Raw genomic sequence first — 14,103 nt, forward strand, 5'->3', positions numbered from 1 at the left:
TCTCTCTTTCACGGAAAAACTACTGAACAGATTTAAATGAAGTTTGGGACACAGATAGACGAGACCTTGAGAAAGGACGTAGGTTAGGCACTTTTTAATGTGAAAAAGGGTTGAAGGGGGTTGAAAAGGTAGGTGTAAGGTTGTATGGATGTATCGTCATCTATACATATAAATAGAATTGAATATTGAAAATTTGTAATATTGAAATAACTATTTTTTACTACGTATGTAGCGTATTTATATTCATATGCATATATACACCAACATAACATTTTTTCAAATTGTTGTCAGACTGTCTGTTTGTTCCTAATCTCTGAAATGGCTGGGCCGATTTTGAGGGGATTTTTTTAGCAGGTAGCTAATGTAATAAGGTGTAACTTAGGCTACTTTTATCATAGAAAAATTATTTTATTTTAGAAAAATAAAGTATAATTCCACGTGGACGAAGTCGCGGGTACATCTATCTATACATATAAATAGAATTGGAGTGTCTGTTTGTAATATTGAAATAACCGTTTTTAACTACATGCATATGAATATAAATACGGTACATGCACCAAAATAAAGATTTTTACAAATTTTATCTGTTTGTCTGTCTGTCTGTTTGTTCCGGCTAATCTCTTAAATGGCTGGGCCAATTTTGACGGGACTTTTTTTTGGCAGGTAGCTGATGTAATAAGGAGTAACTTAGGCTTTTATTTTAGAAATATGAAGTATAATTCCACGCGGACGAAGTCGCGGGAACAGCTAGTTATAAATAAACAAACTATTATATTAATATAGAAAAAGCAAATTGTATCTATATCTATCATCTATATATCTATACATTAATAATATCGTATTATTTGTATACATAAAATATATATAGGTATTATATTTATGTACAAGTATATGTATATATTTTATGTGAGAAGACCAATAACATCGAAATTTGGTAAGTGAGGAATCACATTCCTGAAATCAGCGACTGTACAGCAGAAGCTGTATCCTAACTCGATGCGGTCTGGCTGCCATTCTAGCCATTTGAAGGCGTCGTTATTTCGACACCTGTCCGTGCAGAATGTTAGGACTCGCACTTCAGCTTCAGTATAATAAGGATTGTTGATGCTTATGAAGGCTGTTCCTAGACGAAGGGCAGGGTCGTATGCCACCTGTTAAAAAATAATAAGCTACACTTTACCATTGTTATCTCAGATGATTGGGGGATGGGTAGTCAGAAATATTGTTAAGTGACAACGTTGTGGCCAAATGCGTTCAACATAGGAAGGTATTTTTTTTAAGTAGGTATTTGCATAAAGGAAATTAAAATCGTTCTTGAAAATTAAAATAGAACATTATTAATTATTATTTATTTTACCAAAGCACCCAAACCTACTCAATTAATACAATACATACAATTGAACCAGCAACTAAAGGGAGGAGCGGCAGGTATAAATTAATAAACCTTAAGTCGTCGTTCCTTCTACCACAACTACATATTTTTTGTATCTAATATCTATTATCTATCTATGCTATTATTTACCTTGTAGAAATATAACGGGACAGGAACTTGGGGGTTGTTATTAGCATCTGTGTGCAAGAAAATATCCACCAGACAATTGTTCTGGTCTCGCAGTTGGGTCACGCAGAAGGTGCCGGTGTAAACTATAGTATTGTAGCCAGCTTGACCAATACGTTTACGTAGGTTCTGTAAAAGTAAAACAGTTATAGAACAGTATATTTCGTGTACTTCCAAATTTTGTAGTATTTTTATATTATTGTATTTTAATATTGTTCCTAATAAATCATAAAATTATTTCCTGCATAGCCATAGGTGGTCTTTCGCCGTCTGGGGCAAACCTGAAAGTTGCCGCCCTTTCTGTTTTACGTATTAATGACAGGAATATTAATAAAATTGAAATAAATTAGCTTAATTATTTAGATACAATACTTGTTGTCCATTAATATAAAAATATATATAATTTTCGTGAGTTTTTATTAATACAGTTTCATTTTTACTTAATAAAATCGCGATCATTGTCGCCCCTTTTATTTTATTATGCTGCTCGGGGCTATAACCCCGTCCGCAGCCCTCATGCTTCGCCACTGATCTACAGATATATTGTACATACTATTTACTAATAAATTACAAGTATTTAGGCCACCGAAGTACAGTCACAACTTCGTGTGCGACAATGCGGACAGTCTTGAAAACACTACCAGATTTTTTTGCCTTTGAATATTTAGTTTAAGTTGGTTGTTTTTTATTTTATTTTGTTATTCAGTAATGTAATTCATTTGTAGTCGTCGTACGATAAATATTTTGTGATTATAATCTGTCCTTATATTTTGAGATAGTTTGTAAATAATTTTACATTTATTTATCAAACTTACTTGTTCAAGCCAGTTCCAATTGCCAGCGTTGAATGGCTGCCACTGTGGAGCAGCGTTGATGAAGTAGAAGGAAGAACTCTGACCAGTTGCATAAATGAAGTCAGTCTTGGCCGCAAGATGACCACGGGTTAAGAATTGATGACTTGTTACATATTTGTCGGCTAATTCTTGTCCGACAAGTCTAGCGATTGTTGCCTTTTGTTGGACTTTAGTATACATATTGTTGATATCAACGCCGGTGAAGAAACTTCCAGCTAAAATAAATAGATAATTTTCAAGAATTTCTTTTATAAACAGTTTAGCAGTTTGTCATAGTTAAACTTTACATTTACACTTTTAAACTTTGGTTACGCTATCATGATAAAGAACTATGTACAAAAATTTTTACACTTTATGTACCTAACGAATATATCTACTTTGGTAACAATTTGCCATAATCTTTCAAAGCTGTTTGCTTACGTAACGAAATCAAATTCCAAATATCTTTATTCATGTAGGTCTATTACAGACTGTTAAGATATGTCAAATCTATCGTCAGTTCGGAATGATTACCAGATGAGAAGAACTGACAAGAAACAAAGTTCGTATTCTTTTCAAAAAAATGTACGTGTTTACAATAATACACAGTCATTAAAATTCAAATTTACGAGAATAGAGTGGCAACCAGCATATGCTAGTGCAAAAAACAAAAACTCTAATCAGTATCGCATCCTGAACAGACCACGAGTTTGACGAATGAGCCAGCCATCATTGCACTCAACCATATTTGAGGGAGCACATCGCCCCTGGCCCACGCTGCCACAAGTTTGAACTTTATAGCGAGCATGACTGTTTCAAGTTACTCCACTACTTCATTAAAAGTATTTACAGCATTGGCTGTGACATTCACAGTTTTCCCCCATTATAATATTTAATTTACATTATTTAAATTACAATATGTCATTACTAAATTTATAATAAGTTTCTTTCGTGTTTAGTTATATACTAACATTTTTGTTAATAGTTTTGTTATGAATATACTATAATAATACTCATAACAAAACTTAAGATTGTAATTAAGTCCAGGCATTGTAGTCATTTGCTTTCATTTAAATTTATAACATTATCTGGCAATTTAATATAAAAATGTAGATATACAACGTCACATGAAAGATGTACTTACTTTTTTGGGACGAAAACTAGGAATACTTAATTTATTTTTATTCCTAGTATTAAAAGCGTGTAAGTAACTATTCTTTGTAAACAAATTTAGGTTTTTAGGTACATATTTTCATATATACCTATACGGAGAGGGAACTGTAAAGACATGTTTCTTTAAAGCGTTCTCTAAGAGATTCACGACACGGTAAATTATATATTGGACGAATTGCTTTTTTTGCACTAAAAATTAATTCTACATCAGCAGCCATATCCCACAATATAATGCCATACAACAGTAACTAAAATACACTAGCTTCGTTGTTGTAGTATCAGTTAACTGTCTAATTTTTCTGATAGCAAAAGCAGACGAGCTAAGTCTTTTGGCCATCGCGAATATATGTGGTCCCCACTGCAATATATTATTTTTACAATACCAAGAAAAGAAGTCTCATCAACTAAGTCCAAAACATGATGATTCAAACTAACAGTTGTCGTTATTTGCTTTACATTTTTTAAAAGAGAATATAACACATTTTGTTTTCATTAAATTATGCGCTAGATTATTTGATGTAAACCTGTTAAGAACATTCCTAAGAGCATTATTTATATTACATAAATTCTTTGTATTTCTTTTCTGTTTCAAAATAAGTGATGTGTCATCAGCAAACAATACTATGTCAAGTATGTTTTGAAACTGGTATGGTAAGTTGTTTATGTAAACAAGAAAAAGAAATGGTCCAAGGATAGAACCCTGGGGTACACTCATTTTTATATATGACCCCTTGGACTTGCTTCCTTTAATGTCTACTACTTGAGTTCTTTCGCACAAATATGATCCAATGAGTTCTGAGGACTTTTCTCTAATTCCATAATGTTCTAATTTTAGTAATAAAGTCCTATCGTTAACGCAATCAAACGCTTAAAATATCTTAGTGCTGTAGTCTGCTTAAGCGTTTCTGATGAACATTTTCTACATACTGGATTTTGCGTCATGACGTAAATATAATAAACGAGTTTTAAGTACATTCGCGTGACTATAGTACAACTCGTTCATTAAATTTAAATGTTACCTTAAATACCTTACCTAGCCAACTCGGTCTATCGACGCCATGCTGGTAGACAGCATTTTCTGGATTCTGTTCATACCAAACGTAAAGAACTTCCAAACGGTTTTGATCAAAACATGACCAGTATAGTGGATAAAAGACATTGTTCACGATGTAACCAACCCTTAAATAAATAAACAACACATAAGCATTATGCTATGGTGAATGAAAATAAAGGAAAAAGCATTAGGTATTTATATACTTTATTTTGCTTACAATGCGATTGTAGAAGGTTGGGGGCCAAGAGTTAACAATCAAGATAATTTCGACGGTGTATTATCTGACGTAGAAAGAGAAACAAGAAGAAAGAGTCATTAGAACAGTTGTTCATACATGAGACGAGTTATGAATATGAATAAAATAAGATTTGTGTGTAATGATAGAATATAATGGCATTCCATTTGAATTCCATTCCCTTCCTACTACTTGATGGTTTTGACGCGAGGATGAATAAAATATTGTTGATTATTAAAATATTTGATTATTATATAATGTACCTATATCTTACGATAATTTGATAAGATTTATATATATTACTTATAATGTAATTGTCTTATTCAAGTTCTCCTTAATTTAGTATTAATTAACCTTAGGATTAAATATCTGTGCGTTACAGTATGATGCAGGAGATGTTTTCGAATTATTACATTATACTAAATATAAAAGAATTATAACTAATTACGGGAATAGGTATATTTGTTACTTACCTAATAACGAAATTGTTATTGAAACAGCGGTTATTAGTTGCCACAGCGTCGGGGACGTTGGGAGCTGAGCAAGTAAGTTCACTAAACTGACCGGTACCGTTAAGCCATTCATTACCAGACACCAAATTGTTACGTACACAAGTGGCTGTCTGCAATTAGTTCAGTCTAAGTAAGTATAAATAATATTATTCATTAAAACTACATTATTATCTAAATATCACTACATTATTATATAATTATTATGTGACTTTTAATTTCAATGTTGTATAAAAAAAAATCATCTTTTCCATCACTAAGCAAAGGGTTATCCCCTCGTTGGCCCAACATGTTAAGAGAAGGCCGATCTCCTTGGTTTCCTTTTTGCTTCCAACTCGACACTGGACGATAGGGAGTAATCACCGCCGGTCATGTCGCGGTGTGAGACTTATGCCTGAGGTAAAATTTACCCAAAAGCTGGTACGTAAGGCTCTTTTCTCTCTAGACATCCATAAGTCGAGTGGGCCTAAAGGTATTCCAGCTATTGTGCTCAGGTTGTGTGCACCCGAGTTGGCTTCGGTACTAACGCTACTCTACAAGTGTAGTCCCGAAACTTTGAAAGACGGCTTTGGTTCATCCGATCCCTAAGAAGGGAGATCGCTCAGATCCAGCTAACTATAGGCCCATAGCGATCACCTCCTTATTCTCAAAGACCATGGAGTTAATTGTCAACTCTTGCGATACCTAGAAGTGAACCAGTTGATTTCTGATCGTCAGTATGGCTTTCGCCGGGGTCGCTCAGCTATCTTCTAGTGTATTTGACACATCAATGGGTAGAGGCTATTAAGAGTAAGGGGAGGCCCTATCCGTTAGTCTGGATATTGCGAAGGCCTTTGATCGGGTTTGGCACAAGGCTCTTCTTTCAAAGCTACTATCCTTTGGGTTGCCTGCGAAGTTATGCAAATGGGTCGCCACTTTCTCGCTGATCGGAGCATCAAGATCTTTGTCGATGGTGCTTGCTCCGACCCACATTCTGTGAAAGCTGGTGTTCCACAAGGTTGTGTTCTATCCCCAACTCTGTTCCTCTGCATATCAATGACATGTTACAGATCACCAGCATTCATTGCTATGCGGATGATAGTACCGGTGATGCCTTGTACAGCGGCCATGCTAATATGTCGCAGGCAAAAGTTATAGAGTACCGGAACAAACTTGTGTTTGAAATCGAAACTTCTCTTCATCCAGTTTTGGTTTGGGTAAAGCGTGTTCAATTAAATCTCAAGAAGAAATAAGTCTGCGCGTTTAACGTTAAAAAGAATCCATTTATCGTGTCTACTCAGTTTCAAGACACTCTCCTTGATGTGAAGCCACATCTCGAGGTCCTTGGCGTTGATATGTCCAGTGACGTTCAGTTTTGCGGTCATTTGGAGGACAAGGCTAAAATAACCTCCAAAAAGCTTGGTGTGCTTAGTAGAGTGAGACGGTATTTCATGGCGGCTCATCGCTTGCAATAACAATACAAGGCGCAGATCCGGCCGGAATATTGTACACAATAATACTTCTATTTGACCGCATTCTGGATCGAGCAACCGGAATCATTAGTAATTAACGTCTATATCGCTTTTATGGCTTTGCGGCGCGATATTGCATCTCTGTGAACTTTCTACCGCATTTATCACAGGGAGTGTTCTGAGGAATTATTCGGATTAATACCAGCTGCTGAGTTTCACCATCGACCTGCCAGAAACTATAATACCATCCTGATCATCTGGATGAATGGCGGTCTTCCACAATGCGGTTTTCTAGAAACTTTTAGCTACGCACAACCACATTGTGGAATCACCTTCCAGCAATGGTATTTCCGAACCAATACGATATTGAAACCTTCAAGGAAAGAGCTTATTCCTTTTTAAAAGGCCGACAACGTACTTGCAATTCCCCTGGTGTTGCGAGTGCTTATGGGCGGCGGTAATCACTTACCATCAGGTGAGCCGCTTGCTTGTCTCCTGTGTTATATAAAAAAAATTGTCACTGTGTATAAATTAACAAGAATTAAAATACTCGTATTCTTTGATGATTAGCAACAAACATTAGGTAACCTTGCAAGATTAATCAATAATGTTTCTAAAGTACTTACAGCAGTCTGGACTGGGTACAGAATGTTAGGATGCTGAATGCGCCCAGATCCAGTGCACGCTACGAGGATTTGATCTTCAGTGTTGAGGTTGATTACACCACTGTTCCCAGTAGGGACAACGTAGTTGTTGTTGCGTATGTAAACAGGTTGTGACTGACGACCAAGATCACCGTTCACTCTGATTGAGCAACCTGTCAATAATTAATTGTTTTTATTTAGGTATTATCTAGGTCCTCATTACGATTAGGTATTTTCAATTATTGACAATTTCTTTTTCTGGTGACGGATCTACATGTATTCAACTTTTTCAATTTTGTTTGGAGAGTGAGTCCACTACGATAAATCCGATATCCCATGTTGTAAACAATCTTTTATAGTCCTATTGCTGGGAGTTCGTAAAAAAAGAAAATTTACTCTACCATTACTTTTCCTTCTGTTTATAGTCGATCGCTTCATTAACGGTCCGATCTTAAGCATGTAGTTGCCTTTTTGATATGGGCTCATTGGTGCAGTGAAGATGCACATCAGTATAGTGTTACTGGAAGAATCCTATTCTATCTAGAGTAGGTACTACTCTCAAATTCATCACAGTTACTCAGCTGTACAAAAAAGAAGTACCTCATAGAACAAGTTCATCAGTACTTTATGGTAATTTTATTTCCGAGGCAAAGAAAAAGAAAATTGTTACCTGTGAGCTGCTGAAATATCAGCATGACTTTAAACATACTGGTGTTATTACTCTTTGCACAATTTCATGACAAATCAATGTCAAGAAATTAAAATGCATGTAGAAAAGCTTATAGCTTGTAGAATGGCGTTATAGAATGATGCCATTGTAGAAATAAACTGCTCTAGTATACTTAGTACTTACCTATGATAGCTATTTAAAAAATTATGCTATATCTGAAAAATGTAAGACCAGGTGCAATTACAAATGTATGCCGCTGGTGTAAAAGTGTTATTTTTGTGTTACTGACAGCAAATTAGAAGAAAATGAGACAGGTGAAATTTATTTAGTCACTTAGGATGCTATGTCAATAAGTTAATAATAGTTATGTTGTGTTAAATATATAAATAGTTAATAAAAATAGTCATGTTGTGTAAATAAGAAAGTAAAACCAATGTATATCATAAGTATTTTGTATTATTTCTTACTCCAACAAAGCCGAAGAGTGCGCCTACTACCGGATCATCCGACACTGGGAATGTTGGTATGGAAATAGCGGGGCTCGCCGTGAAGAAGGGGAAGACTCCCAAGGAAGGGAGACAATATGTGGGTCCAGGGGCCGCAAAAGCGGCTCTGAAGGGGATGATGAGGCAGCAGAGCCCAGTACTGTCCGATCTGGGGTAAAGGCCCCCAGGGACCCCACCGTCCCGGCAGAAGTACACCTCCACAAAGTGCGGGAGAAGACCATGGAGGTTCTAGGGGTGGTGAAGAAGTCGGGGAACTTGAAGGGAACCTGCCAGAAGCAAATCAAGAGTGCACTGGCAAGGCTGAATTCCCTGGCTGATCCCTTGAGCCCATGAGTGCATGGAGTCGGGGCGATTTCCCAAGAAGTGGAAGACGGGCAGTCGTCCTGCTCCGCAAGGAGGGGCGCCCTGCGTATTCTGTATCTCCCTCGGCGTTCCGCTCGATTGTCCTTCTTGACGAGGTCGGCAAACTATTCGAGAGGATAATAGTACGCCGCCTCGTCAAGCACATGGTTCAGGTAGGCGCTGATCTATCTCCAAACCAATTCAGGTTCCGAGGGGGCCAATCCATGATCGATGCGATCTCATAGGTTCGTGCCCTCTCGGATGAGGTGGTCTCCTAGAGGGGGGTGTTGTTGGCGGTGTCTCTCGACATCAAAAACGCCTTCACCACCCTCCCCTTCGACTGTGTTCGGGAGGCACTCAAATATCAACAAGTGCCTCCCTACCTTCGGGAGGTGATCGGGGCCTACTTCCAGGACAGGAAAGTCGTGTGTATCGGGCGGAACGGCACAGTGATTGAAAGGGAGATGCAGCGTGGTGTTCCACAGGGATCGGTTCTGTGCATGCCTTGAGCCACCCCACAACGAGGCCCCTGGAGGCGCGCTCGTGTCCACGCTCCTCCACGAGAAGGTAGGGTGCAAGTCATAGCACCCTAACCAGACAGGCCCCCTGCCTGTCCTACAACATCTACAGGACAGGCCAAGCCGCCGAAGTCTGGGTTGAGTACCAAGTTCGAACCCCGGACTTCGGCGCACGCCACCTCGAGGTATACCGTGTGGTTTTTTAGTGGGTACGAGTCCCACACACCACCTCGCCATCCCTCCGGCGGGGTGACGGACTTGTTGAAGATTTTTCCACACGATAAAAAAAAATGGCCAGTCAGCTCCCGCCAAGACGCAGCCAGCGAAGGGTCCACGCGGCGGCCCAACGGAGTAACCCCAGATGTCCAAACGGAGGAGGCGAAGGCCACCGAGGCGAAGGCCGAAATATCTTTGGCGCCGCTCGGTATCACCGATCTGAGATTTAGGGTCGGATAGACCGGGGCCCGTATCCTCGAGATTCCTGGCACCAATACAGACGAGGCAGCGGACGCGTTGGCTGCTAAAATTGAGGAGGTCCTATACGAGGACGTCCGGGTCACGAGACCAGTCAAGTCGGCTGAGCTGCGTACCGGTGACCTGGACGACTCGGTGTCGGTAGCCGACGTCGTCGTCGCTGTCATGCGAGAAGGGGAGTGCCGGGAATCCGCAGAGAAAACCGGCGAGATTAGGCGCAACGCGCAGGGTACGGGCTCAATCTGGGTGCGGTGTCCAGTGGTCGCCGCGAAGAAGTTGGTCGAGACTCCATATTTGACCCTTGGGTGGAGGATTGTTAGGGCAATCCGAAGCTCACCGGGGAGGCATTAGGGTCTGGAGGTGGCGTGCAGACAGTGTTCCCTGCACGCCTAGATAGAAAGGTCCCTTCGATGGGAATCATGCCGGTGGTCTTGGTGAATGCTTTGTGTATCCCATGGCCACGGCGATTATGTCGAGGTGGAACAGTCGTCAGGTTTTTAGCAGGTAGGAGTCCGGCAGTATCCATTCTCCCCCACGGCAATGGTTCACCATGATGGATTTTCCTGACGTAAAAAAAGTAGTAGCATGTATGACCACAGGTCAAAATGGTGTACAGAAATGTGAATTAGATTAGATATTGTTTATTGACTTGTACAATATGAATTCACCTAAATGGTGTCGTATCAAAATGGACATCTTTTTGCATACTAAGACTATTCGGAAAGAAAATCTTCGACATAAAAAAGAATGTCTAATATGACGGTTGTCATATTGTCTCTGGCCCACTGAAAACCCGACGTTGCAGGATTGCTAAAATTATATTTCAGCCACGTATAGTACAACCGGGTCTGAACAGATATAAAAATTTGCAATAAGATACCAAAGGAATTAAATATTAAAGTATTAAATTAAGTCAAATCATGATTGTTTATGCACGGGATTTCATTTAATGCTAGACCTAGACACCTATACAAATATACATTACTATTGAGTTTCTTGCCAGTTCTTCTTAATTGGATCTATATACCAAACTGGATGGTAGGTAGAAAATAAGAATTATAATGTAAAAATTTTACGTTCATAAGCGGCTAGTACTACATGAGTAAATAACTTTTGAATTTGAATTTGGAAGTTGACAAGGAGGTCGAGGCATGGTAGGTTTTGTGCATGGTACCTGGGATCGGATAAGGCAGTGATCTGAAGAATCAAGTGGTCTCTTCACGGTCACCGAATATCCGTCCAGACGGATAGTTTAAGTGGTTCGGAATAAAGGCCATAATAAATAGTAATAAGTGGTGATTAGAATGGATTTTATGAAATCATCAATTAAACTCACACAATCTCATATAAAAATTATGATCATATAAAATGGTATCAAATAAGGCACAATATACACTGAGTACAAGATTTAGAAGAGATATAACTAATGTCCCTACTAGCTTGCTAAACCTAAACGTACCATTCGTAGTATTTACACTTGTCGCATTTGCCCATTTGATATTTTCTATCTCGAGCCACGCATCGAGATAGTCTTCGAATTCTTCCTCATTGAGTACAAGAGCAAGCTCTCCAGGCTCTAATATGTTTGATACACCAACTGCAGCTATCACAAGCGATGTCAATACAACCGTCAGACGAGTCATATTTGCTCTAAAGCAAAGACTTCAATAAACGGTAATACAAATATGAATCTGTGCTCTTGTAATAGATGTATACATATTACAACATTATCTTATTTTGCAAAGAAGTGTTATCTAGTAATTGCGTCCGTAGCCGTTCGATAATGATTGTGCTCGTCACAACCCAAAAATATGTTAGAATTATTCGGCATATATTTTTCTGATTACATTGATTTATTCTTTTGTTTATTTAAGGGGCTTTGCACATGGTGTGGTCGCCGCTGCACTCTGTCGCAAAAGGCTGTTGAGCGCATAGAATATTATTATTAGTCGTAAAGAATTTGCACTATTATATGTAAAAATTCTAAGACATATTTTACCAATTACTGAAGTGGAAAATTTCAATATATTTTTTGTGTTCATACACACTATTTTTACAGAGGTAAAATTTGCACTATTATATGTAAAAATTCTAAGACATATTTTACCAATTACTGAAGTGGAAAATTTCAATATATTTTTTGTGTTCATACACACTATTTTTACAGAGGTAAACTTTGTGGTAAGTCGTCCGTGTGGAGTGTGTCCTTGGTCTTACCTATACAGTCGCCAAACAACAGTATTTTAAGCTGTGTTTTGGTTATAGGGTGAAAATTCACTGAAATAACAGTATAAGTGAACTAAGATGAAATCCTCGGGATCGGCAATAGCAAGAGCATCTCGTGTGTCACATGATAACGCGATGTCCGTAATGCTTTTCTTGTATATAGGCGAGGGTTACCACTTATCATCAGATGGACAGTCAACTTGATTGCCATTCCTATTTCATAAGAAAACTTTATTAGATAGCAGATTTCCACTTTTTCCATTGGTAGTTGTTGTTTAGTTACGTGAGTATACAATCTAGCTTTTGTTTTGATAAACTCTTTGCAACTAAACCTATTATCTTCTGCGAGACGGTGCTCGGTGACGAACTACGCCGTATGCGAAGTGCCTAACATATGTGTGTTGCAAATAATTTTAATTCTAAATTAATGTGATATTTAGTGTAATGCCCGATTTATGATAAGTATTCATTATATTTTGAAACCACCCGAATATATGTTTGACATAGATTAGATCAAGTTCACCTTATTGTCATGAATTGAATGGTGTCGCTGAGCGTTACCATAGAACCATTATGGAACGTGCTAGATGTCTTTGTCGTGAATCTAACTTAGATAGAAAGTATTGGTCAGAAATTATTCTAACGTCATGTTATATTGGAAACCGTTTATTCCACATCAACACTTTTGAGAGATTGACTCCTTTTGAAATATTCACAGATAGGAAGCCTAATGTGGCAAACTTAAAATCATGTGGAAGTACTGTTTATTATAAAATTCCAGACTATCATAGGTCAGCCCAAGACATCAAAAGTAGGAAGGGAAAATTAGTTGGTTACACAGAAGATGGTTACCGTAACTTGGTTGATAATGGTACTATTGTCATCTCTAGAGATGTCAGATTTATTCATGGCATTAATGATTGCATTAGAATTCGGAGTATGATGATAAAACAAATGATGGTGACACGTCTGTGCAAGGAAACAAAGCTAATAAGTATAAATCTGCACAAGATGACAAACCTGAACATGAAGATGAAAAACATGTGCTGATTCTCCAGCAAACTTTGAAAAAGCTATGAAATCTAATGAACATGGTAACTGGATGAAAGCCATGAAGGATAAAATGAATTCCATAGAAAAATGTATGACACGGAAGCTGGTCGAAAAACCTAAGAATAAGAAAGTATTTGATGTCAAGTGGATCTTTAAAGTAAAATCAAATGGCATATATCGAGCAAGATTTGTGGTTCGAGGATTTCAGCAAACAGACTTAATGGAAGAAATCTATGCACTTGTTACAAAAATGGGAACTTTACGGGCTGTTTTGCCAGTTAGTCTTCAGACAGGTTACTTTATTCATCAAATGGATGTGACAACTCTTTTCTCAATAGAGAGATTAAATCCGAAGTTTATGTTAAACAACCAAATGGATTTAAAAACGAAGATCGCAGGGTATATCGCTTGTGTAAGTCATTATATGGGCTGAAAGAGGCACCACGAACCTGGTATGAATGCATTGATAGTTTTATTCATTCATTGAAATTCAGTCGCAGTTCAGTTGATAATTGTTTGTACATTCGGGATGATGGAGTTATATGTATATTATTGCTTAGCAATATTGATGATTATACATTGCTACTTCTACATGTCCTGACATTTCTTATTCAGATGGGTATTTGAGTAGTTTCACGAATTATTGTACTCTACAGATTTATAAGTATGCTCTAAGAGTCTTGATATATCTTTATCACTCCCGTGAACAAGTGTTAGTATTTACTAAATCAGATTCAGCTTGGTCGAATACTTTTGTTGATGCTGATTGGGCGGTTGACGTAAATGATTCAAAGTCCGCGACTGGTTTCATAATCTTTGTTAAGGGTTGTCCTGTCTTGTGGAAGTCTATAAAACAA

General features: G+C 37.9%; 1 protein-coding gene across 2 annotated transcripts; it reads right to left on the minus strand.

Annotated features, from left to right (window-relative positions):
- Positions 1–775: 775 nt before the first annotated feature.
- Positions 776–11,610, minus strand: LOC131854846 (uncharacterized). 2 transcript variants are annotated; one of them, XM_059206016.1, is made up of 7 exons: positions 11,427–11,610; positions 7,440–7,630; positions 5,327–5,475; positions 4,598–4,743; positions 2,374–2,627; positions 1,523–1,687; positions 776–1,151 (listed from the first exon to the last, which is right to left on the minus strand). In XM_059206016.1, the coding sequence occupies exons 1-7, from the start codon at positions 11,608–11,610 to the stop codon at positions 903–905; spliced, it is 1,338 nt and encodes a 445-aa protein (XP_059061999.1). In that variant the 3' UTR covers positions 776–902. The 2 variants fall into 2 exon arrangements, with proteins under 2 accessions (XP_059061999.1, XP_059061998.1); XM_059206015.1 differs by lacking the exon at positions 11,427–11,610 and adding an exon at positions 7,859–8,409 and having other exon boundaries at positions 777–1,151.
- Between the last annotated feature and the right edge of the window lie 2,493 nt (positions 11,611–14,103).

This window comes from Achroia grisella, unplaced genomic scaffold (assembly GCF_030625045.1).
Source record: "Achroia grisella isolate CSIRO2021 unplaced genomic scaffold, CSIRO_AGI_Agris_v1 utg1245, whole genome shotgun sequence".
NCBI lineage: Eukaryota > Metazoa > Arthropoda > Insecta > Lepidoptera > Pyralidae > Achroia > Achroia grisella.

What these genes read in the sequence shown, in the direction of transcription:
- LOC131854846 (XM_059206016.1), bottom strand. Translation starts at nt 11,610, where the DNA reads ATGACTCGTCTGACGGTTGTATTGACATCGCTTGTGATAGCTGCAGTT. An exon ending in AAGTGTAAATACTACGAATG is followed by an intron (nt 7,631 to 11,426) that starts GTACGTTTAGGT and finishes AATTATTGACAG; the next exon opens with GTTGCTCAATCAGAGTGAAC. An exon ending in CGATAGACCGAGTTGGCTAG is followed by an intron (nt 2,628 to 4,597) that starts GTAAGGTATTTA and finishes TATTTATTTTAG; the next exon opens with CTGGAAGTTTCTTCACCGGC.